The following is a 20760-nucleotide window of genomic DNA, read 5'->3' as shown; positions in this document are numbered from 1 at the left end:
AACCGAAGCCCGGAGAGGCGGCCAGAGGTTATCAGAGCTCAAAATGGCACGTCCTTGTCATGGCATCTGACCAGCCATGAGTTTACACTGGTCTGTTAGGTGCAAGAGGCTGTCACGGTGGGCAGACATACTCAGGAGGACGTGTGGAAATCCGTAAGGACTGTTCGCTAGTGTACGCAGGGCTGGACTCTTTGATGTGAACTTAAGCAGGTAACAGTGCTGGGCTAGTTTTTCCACAGGAAATCTTTCCTTTGCATGTGTACCTGTCTCTTCCCCTCACTCAGGCAGCCACAGGGTGTTTCCAGAGAGGACCTTTCCTCATGTGAATACAAGACATGAGACTCCTGGTCTCCAGCCTGCCCTGAGCCCCCAGCACCATTCTAGTAACCCCCCGAGACCTCCCTTTCCCCCTTCCCTTGGATGGTCCTTCTGTACCTCCCCAGTCCTCTCACCCCTAACTCCTTATTCTTGGAAAGGCTTGTCCATCAAAAGGGAGGCACTGAGGATACCATTTGCCCACCTTGCTCACCTATCTGCATACCTGTCTTCAACTCCTTTCGTGCATCCCTCTGGATCCATCCATTCCCTCCTCGACTGCCACTGAGTTTTCTTCAGTTCTCCACCATCTTCTCTTTCAGCACCTGTCAACAGCGACCTGACTCCAGCCAGTCCTGTCCTGTCCACCTTTCACAGCCTTTCACAGCCGAGTTTCAAAAGAGACATACATTCCCTCCTCTCCTCGGCCACTCACTCCCTCCTCAGTGCACGGAAGGCTGGCTTCTTGGCCCACCACTGCCCTGGCACTCCCTGGGTAAAGGTCTCCAAGGGGCTGCATGCCCCCAAATCTGACAGATGCTTTCCGTTCATACGTTTACTTGGCCAACACCTATTTCACAATGGAACTGAGGTATAAGGATATACGCAAGATCAGAAATTATGAATAATTACAATAGTCTTAAGCAAAGTAAATCTCTTAAACAAAGAGATTCAAAGAGAAAAATAAGAGAAAATACTGCATCCCCCAGTAAAAGCTCAGGGAATAAGAAAGTGCAACTTGGTAGAAGCAATTCTTACAGCTTCTGGGGTTGTACAGTGTTCCCCCTAAAGTTACATCCAAGCTTTAATCCCTGGTACCCGTGAATGTGGACTTATTTGGAAATAGGGTCTTTGCAGATGTAAATAAGGATCTTGGGATTAGAACACCCTAAAGCCAAGACACAAGGAGAGGAGAAGATGGAGGCAGAGATCAGAGCTACGCTTCTACAAGCCCAAAGGGCCAAGAACTGCCACCAGGCACCAGAGTCTAGGAGAGGCATGCACGAACTCTCCCTCAGAGCATCAGGAGGGAGCCAACCCTGCTGGCATCTTGATTTTGGACTTCTGGCCTCCAGAACTGTATGAACAAATGTCTGTTGTTTTAAGCCACCTAGTTTGTAGTGATTTGTTACCATGGCCTCAGGAAACAAATATGGGGTACATGCGTGCTGTTTCATAGCCCCATGCCCTTACCAGCATGTTCCTTGTCCTTGAAGGGCTGTTCTACTTTTGTTACCCTGGAAAAAAATCTGTTAGAAAGACCCATGGGAAGACCCAGGGGAAGGCAGGAGAGGTCCTGCCTACCCATCAACTCAAATTTAAGAATCCAACATTATAAAACTGTCCTAGTTAACAGATTCTATCTCATTTTATTCTGACACAGAACTAGTACTTGGGTAACAAGAGCATGTTAACCCCAATTATTGGAGATTTTATAACTTTAGTCACTTGTCCTACCCAAGTATGCCCCCTTGTCGCCCAAGCGCTGTCTTTTTACATATCAGACACATTTATTTACTCTATTTCAGACATTTTATTTTTCTAATTCTAACATTAGGGTTTGATAAGTACAAAAGGTTCACAAGTACAAAAATTTCTGTATAGATATATGGTTAAAAAACCCATGAAAACAAAGCAATTTTTTAAAGTTGGGCAATATTTATCTCTACATAGCTCAGTGACGGTCTTAAAGTGTGGCTGTAAAGATGATTTCATTGTGACTACCTCAAAATTTCTGATGACTCCTCTTCATTTGTTTCAGGAAACCTCTTTCATGACGTTTACACTGGACGGACTCCTTGCTTGTATTTCGTAACAGTCCAATTCCCTGCCTCTCCAGGGCTTCAGTGACAGCACCTTCATTTTTCAGCCAGTGATGCTCTGACCAAAGGAAGATACTGACACCAGCTCCAGAAGCAAGAAAAACTTAGATTTATAGCTATTATCCTTTCCAACATTAAGAAAAGAGTAATGATGAAAAAGATGAATGAATTTTTCATATTAGTATTAATTTCTCTTCCTGCAAGGATTTACATACTTACACTGCAGATGAATTACATTTGATAGTCTTTTATTTTTTCAAAGTATTTTTAAAAATTCTCTTGAAAACATTAATTCTTCCTACCTGTAGGATTCTGAGTAAGAATGACTGGCTGGAACAGGGAAAGTCTGAGCCTATCTTTCTATTTTCTTACCTAATAACCACCTGTTGGACACAGAGGACAGATCTCCAAGATCTTCGTTCTAGGTATGGCTGAGATTAAAAAAAAACACACACCAGAAAAGCTCACTTTAATTAATCTTAGAAAATAAAAAGAGTGCCACAATGCTGTAGGCACAAAGACCAGGCGAACGCTGGAAGCCAAATCAGACGCGGCTCACAGCTTAGACTTCTTTGTCCTCTGCTTAATCAGGAACAAATTGTCACCGTCGTCCTCCGCGTAGCTCGCCTTTTTCCTATGCTTGCCCCGCCTGCCCTCTTTGGGCGGCTTGTCTTCTCTTGGCCTGTGCTGATGTGAGTGGTGGAAGGACTTGTGAGGCTTCTGGGATTTGAAGGTGCCAGGGGAAGAGTGGGCTCGGGGGCCCCTGGGAAAGTCCTCATCCTCGTCGTGACACCTGTCAGCCTTCCTGTGCTTTTCACGCTCCCTGTTGCTCCTGCTCACTGCTTCCTTCTGGGTTTCTTTCTTTTCTTGAGGCCACCTGGTGTTTCTCCTTGAGGACTGGCTCTTCCTCATGTCATGGTGGGACCTCTGATTTGCTGCTTTCATATATGGCCTCTTGAACTGCCTTGGAAAATCCCCACTTTTCTGGAGTTCTGGAAAATATAAAAGTATATTTTGCACTTTCTACAGCGAGACAGTCCATGCAGAGCTTTCCTAGGTCTGTAAATAACTTAACAGAGAGGGAAGCCAGACATTTAAATGCATTACGATATGACATTCCAAAGGGCCCTTACGAAGGTAAAAATCACTCAGTAAGAATCGTACTGTTGCAGTTCTATATTTCTGATCCCTCCAATGATATTTATTCTGTTCAATACAATCTAACTAGGGTAAACAACGCAGACGAGGGCGAGTGAGAGCAGTAATCATCTTAGCTTCATGAAGAAAAGTCACGTGTGACCAATTCAAGGGACAGTCCTTGATGATAAGGTGAAGCAAGATGCATAAAATGTCCTATTGACAGTTTCATACGACATTTCAATTTCCCTCTGAAGATAAAGTCTGGCTACAGTACTTAGAGGGGGATGCCAAAGAGGACAGATTATTCCTCCAGAGCAGAGATCACTGGCTTGGAGAGTGAGTGTGCACGTGCACGCAGGTGTATCTTATAGGTCTTAGCGCAGATCTGATGCTGTTTTTTTAGAGCTTGGCTCTTATTACAAGTGTCTGACAGTAGTGATTCTGACAGGGCAGGTGGAGATGAGGCTACAGTGAGGGATGAAGATTCACATGCCAACAGAACCTTCAAAGACTAAAGAAGTGCCCCCCTTCCAATGAAATGAAGTACAAAGCAGGACATTTAGGGGACAGAAAAAAAAGAATTTTGGAATATAGAGAAAAATAAGTTATAGACTTATAGACTTTGGCATAAAATGTAAATTCCAATGAATTACAGTGAGCCTCAAAGTGGATCCATGCTGCGGAGCTGTCAATAGAACCAGTTAAAAAGGAAAACAAATGGTTTTTCTCTGATTATAAGGCTTACAAACACTCATTACAGAAAATTTGGGAAATACAGAAAAGTATAAAGAAAATAAAACAGAAGCACCCGAATCCTTTAATCCAGAGATGACATTTTGGTGCATTTCTTTTTAATCTTTAAAATGCGCCTGGAAAAGAAGAACAAAAAAGGCCCAAAGAGTCAACTTTGTATAGGTCAACTTGAAAAACAGAACTGTTTTGTTCTAAAAGCAAGAAAAATAACTTGGTAAACCGTCTTGAAGTACACTGCAAGAAAGAACAGAGGTAGAGAAAATAGGCTTACATTATAAGATAATTTGGTGAGAAAGAACTTTATGTTAGAGCAACAAAAGATAAAGAAGCCACAGAGGGTGGCTTCGGGCTGGAGCTCTGGCTTATCATGGCTGATAAGAAGTGACTTCTCTGGGGAAGCTCCAGGAATTCACCCAGTAGGAAAAGCCTTTCTTTCCATGAAAAATACTAGAGCTATACAAAGGGGGAAAAAGAATCACTAGTCAAATAGAAAAATCTCAAAGGAGCCTTTAAAAACTCTGCATACATATGTGGATAGAAGTATTTTCTAGACATTTTCTAAAGTGATCATTATGTTAGAAAAATGTTTATTGTGAATAGAATACAACACAGGGTTTTAGAAAATTAATCTTACAGAGAGAAGAAGGGAGAGGGGGGGAGAGAGATGTGAGAGAGAAACATGGATCAGTTGCCTCCTGTATGCACCCTGACCAGGGATGGAATCTGCAACCTGGGTATGTGCCCTGACCAGGAACTGAGCCCGGGGCCTTTCGGTGCACGGAGGATGCTCCAACCAGCTGAGCCACACCAGTCAGGGCACAACACAGGATTTTAAAGTGGGTGCTTGATTTCTGGAGATCAAGAAAGTTCCAGTTTTCACGGTAATTATTAAAAACATTTTCTGCGTTAACCAATGACCCCCAAAGCTGGTAAAGACAGTGCAAAAACAGAAAATTGGGAACTACTGCAAAGCTGATCTAGCAAGAAGTCTGATAACATACCTTTTACTTTTCGTTTTATTCTGTGTTCTCTCTCCCGAATTTCATATTTGTTATCATAGTAGTAGATGAATGGAGATGTTGGAAAGGTCTGGTTAAACATCCGCCTTTCTGTACATTCCTGCAAATTGTATTTGAAATCAGGACGTCACAAGGGCACACTGGTCAGAAAACCTTTTGCAAGATTATGGATGACTATTAATTAGAGATGAGCCCCACATCACTGATACTCATTCTTGGCTGCAGGCTGTGGTCTTGCTGAGACACTGGGAGGATCACCCAGGCTGACACCCAATCGTGTTTACACAATATTTTATGAGCCTTTCTTACCTTACTTCTTTACCTAGGAAACCCTTACTGTTTTGCAATCTTCCCTGCCGAACCCCTCCCCCAGTCTGAGTTAACAGCAATGGCTGGGGGTGAGTGGGTCCTACTGCACATGTCTCGTACCTATTAGAGGGTTTATTTTATTTGGTCTTATATTGTTCTTAATCTACATTAACAGGGGTGACTAATAAGCAGTATGTGTCCAACTATAATTGTTTTTCTTTAATTGAGCAAACATAAATGCTAAAATTATACCCCTCTGCTTTAAAGAGGTAAGCAAACATAAATTGTACGTCTATGTGATTTGTGTGGCAGTGGACTGCTTATGTGAATAGGTTCCCTAAACAGTGTTGGCAACAACTGAATTTTGGCAACAAGGAGGCATGCACAGAGCAGTAAAAAAATCTAGAGATGATAATTTTGTAGAAAAAAAATCTTTAGGTTTTCAGTGAGCGTTCTATAGAAGTGAAATAAGTACACTGCAAGGTCTCTCCATCTTTACTACCAAACTCTATGTTTGATCACATTGGAAATAGCATCCAAATGTCAGTGATGAGAGGTCCTTCTGTACAAAAATCAGAACCGAGGATCAAAACCTCATCCTAGCTTTCATTTACTGCCCCTGCACTCCGTGGTCTTGCTGCCCCAAGCAGAAGACAAACCTGATCTGTGGATGGACTTCCTGCAGCACTTTTTCTCCTGCTAGCTTTTCTGTCTCTTCCTATAGCATAGAGTTCCAGCCCCAAGGGCTGCACGAGTGAAATGCGACAGTCAATTCAAGACATGACCTGCAATACTATTCCCCCAGCCTACTGCTCAGACCCCAACCCATTTTGAGGACTCTACCCTCCGTCAGCTTTCCACCTCCTGTCCTCAGATCTGACTTGATATTAGTTATTTTGGTTTCCAGGCTGTTGGGAGCCAACCTGGAGACTGGGAATGCAGCTCTCCCCTCGGACTTTCTACTTCTGCTGCCACTGCCTTTCCTCTGCCGCAGGATTCCCAGAATACACGGCGTCTGAGCCTCGTCTTAGTGCAGCCCGTCCCTGGGAGGAGCTGTTGCTGTTTCACACTTGAGGCACCGCTGGGAGACTCAGTCCCACCTCACAGCAAGAAGTCCCTTCTGTTTTGAGACCTCAGCATCTCGAACACATGGAGTCTAGTCCTCGCAGTCGGGGTTAGGGGATATGCAGGCCGGACAGGGATTCTGGGCATTTGTGGGGTAGGAGGCTAGTCGATGATGCAGCACCTCTGTCTTTCCAACACTGAGTGTCAGCATTCATTTATCAGCGATGACGATTTAACCTAACATGGCGCTAGGGAGAAATGGGGATACTGGAGGACTAGGTAGATATCTAAAATCATGATTTGGCCGTTTCAAAGTAATAGTGATCAAGAACTCAATAGCACAGCTACCATTCTGTTGACTACTATTATTTCTTGGATTGATTTTATGAGCTATATTTGTTTTAGCCGAACCTGTTCACATATATTTGAAACAGTTAGAGGAATGTGCTCTGACAGACCTGTTACTCTGGCAGAAATAGGAGAAGTAAATTACAATGGAACCTCGGTTCTCAAACTTTATTCGTTTCACAAGGCTGTTCAAAAACTGAATCAGCCCCACTGAGTGTGGCTCAGCGGTTGAGCATCAACCTGTGATCTAGGAGATCACAGTTTGATTCCTGGTCAGGGCACAGGCCCAGGCTGCAAGTTCCATCCCCAGTCAGGGGCATGCAGGAGGCAACCGATCAATGATGACTCTCTCGTCATTGATGTTTCTCTCTCTCTCTCCTCCTCTCCCTTCCTTCCTCTGAAGTCAATACAGATATATTAAAAAAAAAAAAAGAAAAGAAAAACTGAATCATTGTTTCCCATTAGAAATAATATAGTCCTGGCCAGTGTTGCTAAGTGGTTAGAGCACTTGCCCGTGGGTTTGATCCCCGGCCCTGGTCGGGGCATGTGCAGGAAGCAACCAATCAATGTGTCTCTCTCACATCGATGTTTCTCTCCCTCCCTCCCTCCCCCAACTCCCATTCTCTTAAAAAAATCACTGAAAAAAAAAAAGTCCTCATGTGAGTGTTAACCAAAAAGAAAGAAAGAAAGAAAGAATGTCAATTGAATTAATCCATTCCAGACCCCCAAATGATTCCCTGTTTTAACCTTTCTTATATACAGTACATGTCTAATGTACCGTTTATAAATAAACACTTTAAAAACAAAAAGGAGCCTGGCTGTAGTGGCTCAGTAGTTGAGCATCAACCCATCATCCAGGAGACTGCTGTTTAATTCCTGGTCAGGGCACATGCCTGGGTTTTGGGCTCGATCCCCAGTAGGGGGCATGCAGGAGGCAGCCAATCAATGACTCTCTCATCATTGATGTTTCTATCTCTCTCTCTCCCCCTTCCTCTCTGAAATCAATAAAGATATATTTAAAACAAAAAACAAAACCAAAAAGGACATGAAGTGTAAATAAAAACTTAACAAAAAGAAAATACAATGTACAGTAAAAAATAAAAATTTAACAATAATAAGCAGCAACAAAAGCAAAAAAACATGAAAATATCCACAGCACAATTTCCTGAGATGTTAACAACATGAGGCTTAGCAGTAAACTGACTCATATTCACGCATTCTCTCCTTTCTTGTCGCCTGAGAGACGCATGACAGGTATCAGCATGAAAGGGTTGCCGGGTTGAGAAGTGAACTGTTCAAGATGGGAGATAGTCGAGAACCAAGGTTTGACTGTAGTAGAAACCATATTAAATCTCACTTCAGGATGTTAGTTTCTAAAAAAGTAAGTGTTCAGAATTACATTCTTTTTGAGTACACCTTTTATCAACAGAATGCTTTATGTACAAATGCCACTCAGACTTACGTGTCCATAATGGCCTTCTTGACCACAGTTGTAGCAGTACACTAAGGCTGATTGTCCAGAAGGGGTCTTCGGCTTTTTGGGTGGTCCAGGTTTAGTCTGCAACATTAATATTTGTAAGAGTTTATTCAATTTTAGAAGAAAATTAAAACCTCATTCTTTCTTAAAAAGTTCTTTTTAGGTAAGAGAGTCCTTAGATATATTGCCTCCTCGAGTTTAGTGTGGAAACCCCATATTCAGATGACTCTGTGTATTAAAGTATATGACATGAAAACAATTCTTTTATTCTTAACGTCAGTGTGTGCTTTCCTCTTCTTCCTCACTCCTCATTCCATTCAGCACTGCACCGAGTACTGTGTCAGGTATTAAGTATCTCAGATAGAAAATAATAATAGGCCAGTAGAAGATGACAAGCACATAAGTAGATAATGACAGGACAATGTAAACGAGTGATAGAAGCATGTCCAGGTATTAATGGAGTGGCAAGGGAGACCCACCATTGGATGGGGTGAGGCACAAGAAGATAGTTTGAAGCTAATGGTAGGTGCTCAGTAACTAGCTGGCAGTTGTTAAAACACTACAAGCGATGACAGAAAGAATCCATACTCTCGAATAATAAATGTTCTCTGAAAAATTGATATATATTTATAAATTTTTCTATTTATGCTCATTTGTATAAATACATAGCAATTTATCTTTGAGGCAAGATTTCTAGATTCATTGTTGAGAAGGAAAATATGCTATGTCTATTCCACTGAATAAGAGATTCCATTGGTTCAAATCCTATGCAAAGGACAAGATGAATCAGGAAGCAGTGACGAAGTGGGCTGGTGAGAACCAAATTAGCAGGGATATCCTGACATGGAATGTGACTTGACTGCTGTGGATACAAGTAGGGACTCCCTCATGGGAGGGGCACCCATACCTCTACAGCAATTCTGGCTTCTCCTCAGGAGTGTAGAACACAGGGACAGTCACATTGTTATACAACTGCCCAGAGGTTCACTTCCATCACCTCCACTGAGAGTAAAGGCCACCTTTTTTAAACACTGCCTCACTGCTCTTGATCTGCATTTCCCTATTTCACCTTCTAGGGTACTAAACTGGTTATTTACTATGCTTATTACCTACATCCCCATTGCTAGAATGTGAGGTGCATGAGGGCAGGGATCTTTGTTTGGTGCACCATGTACCCCTATGACAAGAGTCTATAATAAGTGTTGGCAAACTATGGCCAGCAGGCCAAATCTGGCCCACTGTCTGTTTTTGTATAGCTCACAAGGGAAGAATAGTTTTTACATTTTTAAGTGGTTAAAAAAATATTTTGCAACATGTAAAAATTATATGAAATTCAAACTTTAGTGTCTATAAATAAAGTTTTATTGGGACACAGCCAGGCATATCTGTTTACGGATTATCTGTGGTTGCTTTTCATGCTACAGGGGCACAGTCATGACAGAGACCATATGGCCTGTCAAGCTAAAATATTTACTATCTGGCTCTTTACAGAAAGTCTGATGAGCCCTGACCTAAAACATAGTAAGTGCTCAATAAATAGCTGGTGAATAAGTAGATATTAAAGACTCCAAAGTTCCTCTGACTTTATTTTATTGCCTAAGTCTGAGGAAATTACAAGTAGTCCCAATGCCTTTCACCAGATAAACATGGAGAACTCCTTCATCTCTTGGTTCAAATGTCATCTTCTTTGTAAGGCCTTCATGACCACCCTATTTAAAATATCTAGCTCTCTCCAATTGGTGCTCCCTATCCTGCTTCACTGCCCTTTTTTCTTAAACTCCCTGGCACTTATCGCATCTGATACACTATATATTTTACTTGTTTGCTTGGTCTATACCCCCACTCACAGGGGTTTGTCTGTTTTTAGTTCCCTGCTGTATCCCAGATCCTGGAATAGGGCCAGGCATAGAGTAACACAGTAAATATTAAGAAGTGAATAATGAGGTTCTGCACCTGTAAAGCACATGACCTTTAGTGAGCATTCTATACATTTTAAGCACTAAAGACAACCTATAAAATTATGCTTTTATATACTAAAATGCCCAAATAAATCAACACAACTTCCTAAGTGTCTCCCCTACTTCACATTGGGAGTGTGGCACATACTCTGGCAGAATTAGGAAGGTGTTGCTAATACAGAGACTAGGAATTCAGTCTCACAGTAAGAGGGATAAAGAGATGCTTTTTAATCAAGATTTTGAAAGCATGTCTCATGTTGACACTTATTTTATTTTGAACATAATCTCACTCAAAAAGCCTCAAATTTAGCCCTAGTGTTCATTTATGCCCGTGGATAAAGTGCAGACATTTGGATGTTCATTCATCTGAATAATGTCACTAGTTAAAAACTTCCATTATTACTAATAAAAATAGCAACCGTATTTATATTGTGCTATGAAATTCTAAACTGTTTCACAATAATTAATTAGTAAATGACATGACAAACGCTATCTACATACTCTCATTTTAATAAACTACCATGTACTGGGACTTAATAGGAATGAAATCAGCCTAGATCTTACCTAATTAGAGAACATTTCTGTATTAGAATACAGTACTGAAAACTCAATAATGATTTCCAGTGGACAAGTTTTCATACTATGATCTAACAGAAATCTTAGAGCTATTTAAAGTGTTAGAAATATAAATTTGTGACTCAATACTTCTGCCTGGGAGCATGTCTTTATTTTTAATTAACAGTAAAGGTCCAATTTAAAGCAGAATATATCAACCGATTAGCTCTAAGTTCAGGGTTCTGTCACACCCGTCTATACTGCCGAGGAAAAGTTAAATGCAGGGAACGGATGTAGTTTTTTAGAACTTTTTTTAAGTTAAAAAATTTATTGAAAGACTCTGACCTAATGGATACCAAATGAACTATATATGAAAGCAGCTCTCTCTCTCTCTTTTTTGTTTCAGACATTTAAATAATCTATATTTGTAGGGTGATATCTTAGAGATTACTTTACTATCAATATATAGAAGTAATAACCTGGTAGATAGCATTACCTATGAAAGGTCCACCCCATCTGCTATTCTTGCTGAAAGCTTTTCATGCACCAGTAAACTCAGTAAATATCAGAAGATAAAGCATAAGCCTACTACGCCACGGATTTACTCCTAATGTCTCCTCAAAGTGCAGCCTGATGCAACGATTACAAATGATTTTCTTCTAATGTCATTTTACATAACCCTTTTTTCTGCATGAGTAGTTGGTGCGGAATGAATGAATGAATGCCATTAAAACAGTTAATCATTATCTGGGACACTGGCCTCCCTCCCTTCACTACTAGGAATCTCCATGACAAAGGCCAAGGGATCAAAACGCCAGAGCTGCCTCAGTGTCCTATTTCTAACAGTAATTTTTTATGCAAATGAACCTGCTGGGCATCTCCCTCTGTGACCTTGAGCTGCCCTTATCTAAACTGACTTTGATCCAATGAGGACCTGCATCTTGTTGAAGCTCATTACTATACAGGATATGCAATCAATTTCACTAATTAAAGGGAATTTTCTACTCTCGTGACCACAAAATGGACTTATTTTTATAATCATACATATGCTTAAAGACTATATGTCTTTATTTATTAATCCAATGTGTTATATGAACATATATTAAAAAGCAAATATGTCGAGTACTTGATGTAAATGTATTCACAACTGAACATAACATGGAGTAAAGCACTAGCTTAGCTCTAGTCTTTCTGAACAAGTTGAGTTTACACTTACACCTCGTAAATCCATACGCTTTTCATGTTTGAAAACCTTACTCTTTGTAAGTTTTCCCAATCAACTTATTTTTTCAATAAGCTAACAGCACAAGCCTCTCCTCAATATCCATGTATTTAAAAAAAAATCTAACCCAAGTAATCAAATAGAATTTCTCAAGAAAATGTTACTCCAAGTCAAAAGCTTGCCATCACAGTTAAAGTCCATTAGTTGAAGAAGGGACCTAATGATATGAATCTGACATCTGAGCAGAACAAAAGTTTGAATTAAAAATACACCTTTTTTCCTGTTTAAACATATTATTTTTTTCTGCCTACTCTAGAGATCAGATATAGTTGTCTAAGTATTTTATTTGTTTCATAAAGAGGAGGCAGGGAAAGAAGAATGGGTGCCCTCTCTTTCCTTTGGTACTGTTTACAATATAAATGCCAACAGAAATGCAACTGGTACGCAATCAAGAAAAATCACACCAGGGGCCTAAAGGAATCAAAGAAAGGAATTTAAAAGTTGGGCAAACAGTTTTGCAGTGAACTGAACCAAAGCTGAGTCTGTGAGAAGGCAAAAATGATGATCCCATGTAACCAAAGATACAAATGATGCCCTGTCTCCCCTTGTCAGAGCTTTTCTGGGGTAGGTCCTCCTCACACCTGGGGATCTGAAATCCAGGTCTTATTCCAACCATGGTTTTGGTCAAAGCCATCCATTTGCACAGCATTCTGGCAAACGTTCACACTATTACTTCCTTTTGAGGAATATTGGGAGGAATTTTCTCTAAGCTAAAGGCGTTGAAATTATTTTAAAACAAAGCTTCCTTTATGAATTTCTTTAGCTTTTATTTTTTTCTCAGTGAAAAAAAAAAATTCAATTGTATTCCAGTGGACACTGCTACTAATTTTCCCTATATCCTAAAAATGCCATTAAAAGCACCATATATAATGATATACCTACATTTTTTGTGTTAAAAAAAACTGATGACATGTACCCAACAGACTTCCACAATCCATCGGGTAATTCCTTAATTAGGCAGATTTTTGAAACATGTATTATGTACACAACAGACCGGAACGTCTCCTTTGGAGCATTTTCTAGTCTATCGGGTGATTACATCATTAAGCCACACATGCTACGTAGAAAAAAATCCTTATGAAAATTCATGAAAAAATGTACAGCACATCATTAGCATGCAAAAGACGTGTATGCTTTTTGCTTTTTCTCTGTAAAAAAAAAAACACTACATGAAGTAATTAGTCCAGGTCATGAAAACACGAGAAAGGTACCAGACTCTGGTGAAAATGAAAATTGCAAAAAATTACATCTCTCATAGTTTTCCTGAGAGTAATTTGCTTTACTGGAAAATGGATTCTAAAACAGTGTTTATTTGAATTGCGGCAGGGTAAAGACTGTTGCTGTATTGATTTGGCATTTCCAAAATACACATAACTTCCTCTCTACCCTTCTTTTGGATACTCCTAAGTTTTACAAACCAATGGGCTGAAGGCTCCAAATGACCAGTGGTAAGACTATTAATTATTCAAGGCCTTGCAGTACTGTATGTCTATATACTTATATCTTCATTTTATGGAACCGAGAGCATAAAGGACTGCATGAGTATATCTTTTTTAGTAAGTCAAAGCTATGCTAAAGTAATATGAATAGAGGTAAACTGTTGGTGTAACTCCTAATATATGAAAAGATTATATATTAACAACATTAAGCATTAGGCAACATCTAAGAGATAATATATTTAAAGACTAAAAGAAATCAAACACAAGTTTTATAAAAAGAAGTTATTAAACTTATTAATTTATGATTTTTCTTTTTGTAAATGAGATTCCCCTCCCAAACAACAACAACAACAACAACAAAAGAAAACCTCAGCAAGCAGAGAACAATGAACGTATGCAAGACAGTAAGGATCACAGTAATTCACTCCCTGAATGCTCCAAATCTTCATGGCTTAAAAAGCATCCCAATTTCTCCAAAGGTAGTGGCATTTATTCACTGGGCCATAGCTAATTTTACATGGAATGCAAAAATGTTAGTTTAAGTTTAATTTACCACCCTATTTAAATATTTCCAATGTAGCTCTCAACCTGCAGAGCTATCCCTCCGTCTATTTTAATTTTAAAGTAAGTTAGCAAAGGCTTCCTTCTTAATCCCTAGAGACTACCTACATAGTGACACAAACGCACAAATTTATGACAGCAACATAAATGCTCTTCTGAAGTAATGTGCAACATTAAGTGAAAATCGTTTCCTGGAAAGATATTATAGGTATCTATATTTTATTTGCCATCTTAAACATATCTGGGTCTTTATGGCCTTATTTTAAAAATGTATTTCCTTTTTATATTTCCTGGTGCAAATGGACTGCATAAATAAGCAATGTGCTATGAGGCTTCAGACCAGCCGATAAAACCTTTCAATTTTCATGCCAGCTTCTTCTTTTGTAATTCAAATCCGCCTGGAAACTGGCAGCTCTGAAAACTGAAACAAGCACTGCCACAAATACCTTGTAATGCTATCGACCTTGTCTGCCCATGCAGTGAGAAAGGGGGATGCGTATGTGTCTGCAGCCATCCAGATAACACAACTCATTTTTTGGGGGGGGTGAGGGGGGGGATAACAGAAGCCAGCCCCAGACTGTGCACCAAAAGCAGTCATTACCAGGCGCGCTGGAGAATAAGTCTCTTCAAAATACACAGTGCATTTAAAAACCATATATGAGGCTGAGCCACTGCTGTCATTACCAATTTTAATTTAGCTCCTTCAGTTTGCCAGCCAGATAAACTCTTTAGTGCTGTTTTTTAATCTATTTGCCACATTTTATGTTTAAGATTATAGTAATATGGACCGGAGAAGGAATCACTTTTAGGAGAAATAAAGAAATAGATCCGCTTATCGGCGCCCATCAGAAAGTTCATTAATCAGCCAGGCTTTGTGCCCTCTAAATTGAAAGGTTAAATAATCCTCTCAGGAATATTTCTCGGCCCCTCCGCCAATTGTCCGGAGAGGAGCTGCCATTCACAGCACGCGGGATCGGTGACAGGGTATCTTACCGCTGTTTGGACCCCAAACAATGATGGACAAATGGCCTGGCTTACAAAGAACCTTTTAGTACAAGGATGGAAAAGGGCCACAAGCTTTGATGCAGGGCGGAGGGATGAGGGGGCATGGAGACGGGACGTGGGGGGAAGGGGCCGGAAAGAGCACACATACATGTGAATCATGGATATTTTAGCTGACTCTTTATAGGGGAGGGGCTAGAAAACAGAAAGTCCACATTAATATACATCTTCCGACCATATGAATTATTTTCAAATCTGCTTATATACATTGCATACAACTGTACATAAATCATCATTGAAAAAATTGCAGAATAGAGCTGTAGCTTTATTATATTATCTAATACATAGAGGATCCAAACAAACCCCAAGATTTTCATTTTTACCATGATTCCACATGATTACAACACACAGAGCTGCCCCTCCCACACCAAACCCTGCTTATTCTCCTGAAAAAGGCTCTTTACCATGTCACAAAGGCCGGGAATTCCACTGCTGGAAGGGCTGTCTAAAGGGGGGAAAGTAATGCTTTCTTGCTTTCACAATATGCTCCATCTTAGCTCCTGCTTGTCTTAAAATAAAGAACAAACATAAAATAGGAATTCTCTTTGAAAGAATACAAATCCCATGCACTGAGAAAGTGCTCGATTTTGTGTTGCCCGTTTGCTGGACCTACAGGAGAATACAGCCGGGAATGTGCAGAAGAACTGACCAAGCCCTCACACCTCCACATTCTGCTGTGAAATCAGGCTGGCCTCTGACATCAGGCATCATGTGAAGGCACGAAGCAGTTTCACCTGAAGTGCAAACAACTGACACGCTATTTGTTTCGTTCCTCATCTGATTAACATAAACCCTCTACTCCTAGTAGAAAGTATTATAATTGGAATTTGTGTGTCAGAGTTATTCGATTTCATATTATTCCCATTATTTACAGGGGAAGCAAAGATTTATATAATTTCGTTTATGATAGATAACTATATTCAGATGACACTGAAGTCACCACTTAAGAATTATATACTTATTCACTTAATATCTTTTTTTCAAAATGATATGGTCTGACCTTTATATGGTACATATTTTATACAATCATTTTCATTAGGAAGTAGCATAAAGATTTTTTGTGATCTACTCTTAAATGTCTTTATGATTTTTAAAGTTAATCATGTTAAGAAAAGAATTTGTTTGCTATATTTAGTTAAAAGTTACTCACTTACATTCCTAGAACAGAAGACAAGCATAAATAATTAGAGAATAAAAGTGGAGGTAAATAATTTTGTTAACAAAGGACAGTGCTTGTGTGTATTTTAATTTCAATCACTATAAGAAGGAAACATTTTTAGGAGACAGAGTAAAGAGGTCATGAATCTCCTCGTCTTGGCAAAGACATTGCGATAATCGGAGTTTGGGCTACCAGTCTGGAGGCCCTCTGTCCAGGTATGAGTCGTCGATGGGTAGGCGGCATTGGAGCTCACATGGTGTTGAACGCAGGCTCTGTGCTAGGTACTGTGCTAAGTACTTTACGTTTATCATCTCATTGCCTACTTACAACAACCTTAGAAGGCACTATCTCCATTATTTAGAGGAAGAAACTGAGGATTTAGAAGATACATATTTTAACTAGGTTTGCGTATCTAGTAAATGAAAGAGCCAGAACTTGAACTGATGTCTGATTCCAAAGCTGGCATTCTTTCCCCTATATTATGACAAAAAAGAAAATTCCCTAGTAATTTCCTCAGAAATAAGTCTGCCCTTCCAGCTCAATTCTATGGAATGTTTTCTAAGGACTTAAGTAAAATGAGAAAGAAACGCGGCATAGCTATAAAATAAGGAAACGTGAGAGCTCCAAGACAAAATTGAAATTTTATTGTATAAACAAACTTAAGGAAAGATCTAAAACCTAGTTCTTCTAAACTGAAAAGGCATGTGGGATAATCCACAAATATATTAAAGGAAAAATATTTATGTAAAATGGGTACTTATAGACATGGGCATATTACAAAATTATAAAGATGACCTTATAATCTATCTAACAGATTTAGTTCTACATGACTTTTTAAAAAAGGAATGAAGCCTGGCTGGCATGGCTCAGTGGTTGAGCATCAACCTATGATCCAGGAGATTGTGGTTGGATTCCGTCAGGGCACATGCCCGGGTTTCGGGCTCGATCCCTAGTGGGCGATGTGCAGGAGGCAGCCGATCAATGACTGTCTCATCACTGATGTTTCTATTTCTCTCCCTTCCTCTCTCTGAAATCAATAAAGATATTTTTTTAAAAAAAGGAATGAAAGTAATTGGATAGATTTATTACCAACTGACTCACACATGTGAATTCTTTATACAAAAGCTTATTTCTGAACACTCCCATGGAATAACTCGTTTTTAAAATAATTTACCAGTATATTGTTACACCAATTAAGATGAAGGCTACTTTAATTCCAAACATATCTGAATTCTTTTTCCCCCCTCCCAGTTAAATATTCTCTAAACATGAAGCATTTTTCTCCATATAATATGTTTGATATATTTAAAAAAGAATTGTTGGTCTTGGAGGAGCATTGCTGAGCTCAATATAGCTGGAAGCAAATACTTACCAATGTATAAAAATGTAACTCAAAATATAACTCTCATGACTTTCTGGTATGTGGGGACCAAATGGCAAATGAATTTTAAGTCTAAAATCTGATGGATTTTATCAACAATTCATTAACTTTTGGTCATTTGAGAGATTTAGGTTTTAAAACCATAAACTTAATTCAACTTAAATTCACTACTGCAGTTTATATCATAACAGGAAATATAATACTAGTTTAGAGATTGTTCATGTCAACAAGTCAAGGGGTTCTTTCAGTCATCTTTCCCTGCAAATTATTCAAATAATTAACCAAACCCCTTAAAGATTATGGTTGATCATGACTGTCAGTATCTAACTGATTTCTAAATACTTAAGGCCTGTTAGGAATTACTGTAATCTACCACAACATTCACAAGCCTGACTAGTAAAAGGAATGTATTAATATAAATGTCATTGGTCCACTATACTTTATCTATTTCCACTGAAATGTCCAGAGAAGATTATGACAAGCTCGATCACCTGGAATATATTTACTTAAGGAATGGCATGAATCACCTGTTTAAAGTGTATATGAAAATAATCACTCAAACAGACTACAATCATTCTACACAATAGTCCCATGCTTGCTATGCATAGTTAACATGACAAAGAATAGGCCCCATTCCAGACTTTTAAACTACAATGTATTATATAGTCAGTACTGGGCAGTGTAAGACTGCATGAACTTTGAAAATCCTTGGACTATCTGTTTATATTTATTTTGTCATAAAAGGAACACTTTTCAAAGTGTAGAGGTGTGAGTAAAAAATATGTAGTTGCCTTTGAGGTCATATGAATAATGTATGTGTTTTTTAGAAGAGAAGATTTTTAAAAGTTATGTATACTAAAATTATAAATCCTTATTAATGGAATTTAATTACCACAAAGTTTAAGCATCAAGAGGAGGCTGTAAAGGCAAGCACACCTAGGAGCAGAGAAGGGACAGTGAAGAGTCCAAGCGCAATTGTCCATCTTTTTATCACCCTCAGGGCCATCTAGCGACATTTTTTAACAGATAAAAAAATGAAGACCACAACAAGTATTTCTTTAAATTTTTAAAACAGGAGTAAAACTTGAAGCCCATACAGTAAATATGTTACGTCCTAAATTAACAGTCTTTGCCTCCAGCTTCTCAGGCAGATAACAAATCACATGGACATTTTTTTGGTCAAATGAAGAAGTCACTGTTTATAACAGAGTCTCAGATGCAATTAGTTCATTATTGAGCAATAAGCACTACCTAAAAAATGAAGAGAAATCGCGGTAATGGGTGATGAGAACATTAAAGATATTTAGAAGGTGGCAAAAGCACAGCTGCTTCTAGGCCAAACATTTATGATGACTGTTTTCTAAATGTGTATGCTGCATACTTTTCATTGCTTGATTATCTGAAACACTTAAACCTACATTAGAATTATTGTTATTAAGCACTGATATTATTTAAATATATTAACAAAAGAAAAAAATCCTGCTCAGAATATGCCATATTGATTTCCTATTTAAAACAAATTAATTTCTTCATTAAAGTATTGAAAATCAATTAAGTTGGGAATTATCTGAAGGGGATGACACCTCAATATTTCTTTGAAAAGAAGAAAATATGAAGGTCCTCTCATGTGCTTCAATAAATAGAAATAAATTATATCTAAATCTAAATAATTTTATTCTACTCCCATTCAAAAATAAGTTTGTATACAAACTGTTAAATGTCTGAGGAAACACTGTGAGAGGAAAAATAACACATGCATTTATAATTCACAACATTCGCTTTCTTCTTCTTCCTTTTACAGAAGCTTTAGAAAATTGCTTTTTGATGATTTGGCAAATTGTATTTATTTTTAAATGAATCTCATTTATTGAGATTGATAATTCCAGGTTTCATTTGCTTTGAAATTGCATTTTCCAATTGCTTCAAATGATAAGTTCTGGCAAGATGTGGTCCAACATGCCAGTGGAAATAAAGATTTAAAAAAATAAAATCAGTTGACCTACTCTGTAAATGTAGTAATTATCTCTTATACTAAATTCCAAACATGGTAAGACTGAAGTAATAAAATTACCAGCAGAAGGTCCACCCTAAATTCTTTAAGAACAGATAAATAAATATTATTCACATAAAATTTCCATTTAAAAAATCTTTAAAAATTTTAGTCACTGTCCAAATGTATTTTCTATCTCCGTTATCACAGATGCAGTCTTAGAAAATGTTATCAATGCTTATTCAGAAAATTCTTTTTATTAAGACACCAAGCAACTTTAAACATAAAGCAGTGTGATTTATTCTGTAGTACTATAATGGAAAGATGGCCCTGAGGTACAACAAAATAGTCATGCACCTTCTAAATCATCAGAGCACAACTGTATTCACCTCAGCAGTGTTTTAGTACTAAGGGTATTTTTAATGAAAACGAAATCTCCGAAAATTTGACAGAGATGGAATATCTCAATAACAACACTTAACCAATCAAAACATTGAAATAGTGATGTTAGAGATAGAGAAAAAACTACAATTTAAGCAAAAGTACTCATGGGTCTTAAGAAAGTGATCTACCAAAATAAATAAATTTATAAAAGTGTAATTTTAGGGTAATCTGTATGCCAGGCCTCAAAAATACGGTACAAAGAAAAAGTTGACTTAACTAAGCTCCAAAAAAAGCGAGGCCTAGTTCTCATTCTATTTTGGAATTATTTAACATTTTAAAATGCAGTATGTAACCAGTTCTATTTTCTTACACACACACACACACACACACACACACACACACACACACACACTCTCTCTCTCTCTCTCTCTCTCTCTCTCTCTCTCTCACTCTATAGACCTATCACTTGATATCTACCATGTAGATGGGGTTCCTGTAGGTTCTGCAGTTCTGTTTCTGTAGCCAAGGAGCTCTCAGAGAGAGATTTAGAATTCCCAACATATATTCAATTAAGAGAGGGTTTTCTTTTTTTCCATGAAAATAAGATATTCTGGCTTGAGGATGACTTTTTGACATTCTTTATTTCATATTTTAACTTATTAAAAAACTCCATTTTAGTATTAGGCAACTAGAAAATTGTTACCCATCCTATCTTACATCACAGTAATTGCAGGACAAAG

At 38.5% G+C, this 20760-nt stretch overlaps 1 protein-coding gene across 3 annotated transcripts in view; it reads right to left on the bottom strand.

The window, feature by feature from the left end:
• Positions 1–1825: 1825 nt before the first annotated feature.
• Positions 1826–20760, bottom strand: part of ZCCHC7 (zinc finger CCHC-type containing 7) — a 178085-nt gene continuing 159150 nt past the window's right edge. For all 3 annotated transcript variants that reach the window (XM_016222876.2, XM_016222877.2, XM_016222879.2), the window contains exons 7-9: positions 8235–8330; positions 5033–5150; positions 1826–3130 (exon numbers count right to left, since the gene is read on the bottom strand). In XM_016222876.2, coding sequence (XP_016078362.2) covers positions 2694–3130; positions 5033–5150; positions 8235–8330 — 651 coding nt within the window. In that variant the 3' untranslated portion in view covers positions 1826–2693. The remainder of the gene's footprint in view (positions 3131–5032; positions 5151–8234; positions 8331–20760) is intronic.

Source organism: Miniopterus natalensis, chromosome 12 (genome assembly GCF_054644295.1).
Source record: "Miniopterus natalensis isolate mMinNat1 chromosome 12, mMinNat1.hap1, whole genome shotgun sequence".
NCBI lineage: Eukaryota > Metazoa > Chordata > Mammalia > Chiroptera > Miniopteridae > Miniopterus > Miniopterus natalensis.
The sequence above is the reverse complement of the archived record's forward strand: the minus strand, read 5'-3'. Positions and strand labels throughout refer to the sequence as shown.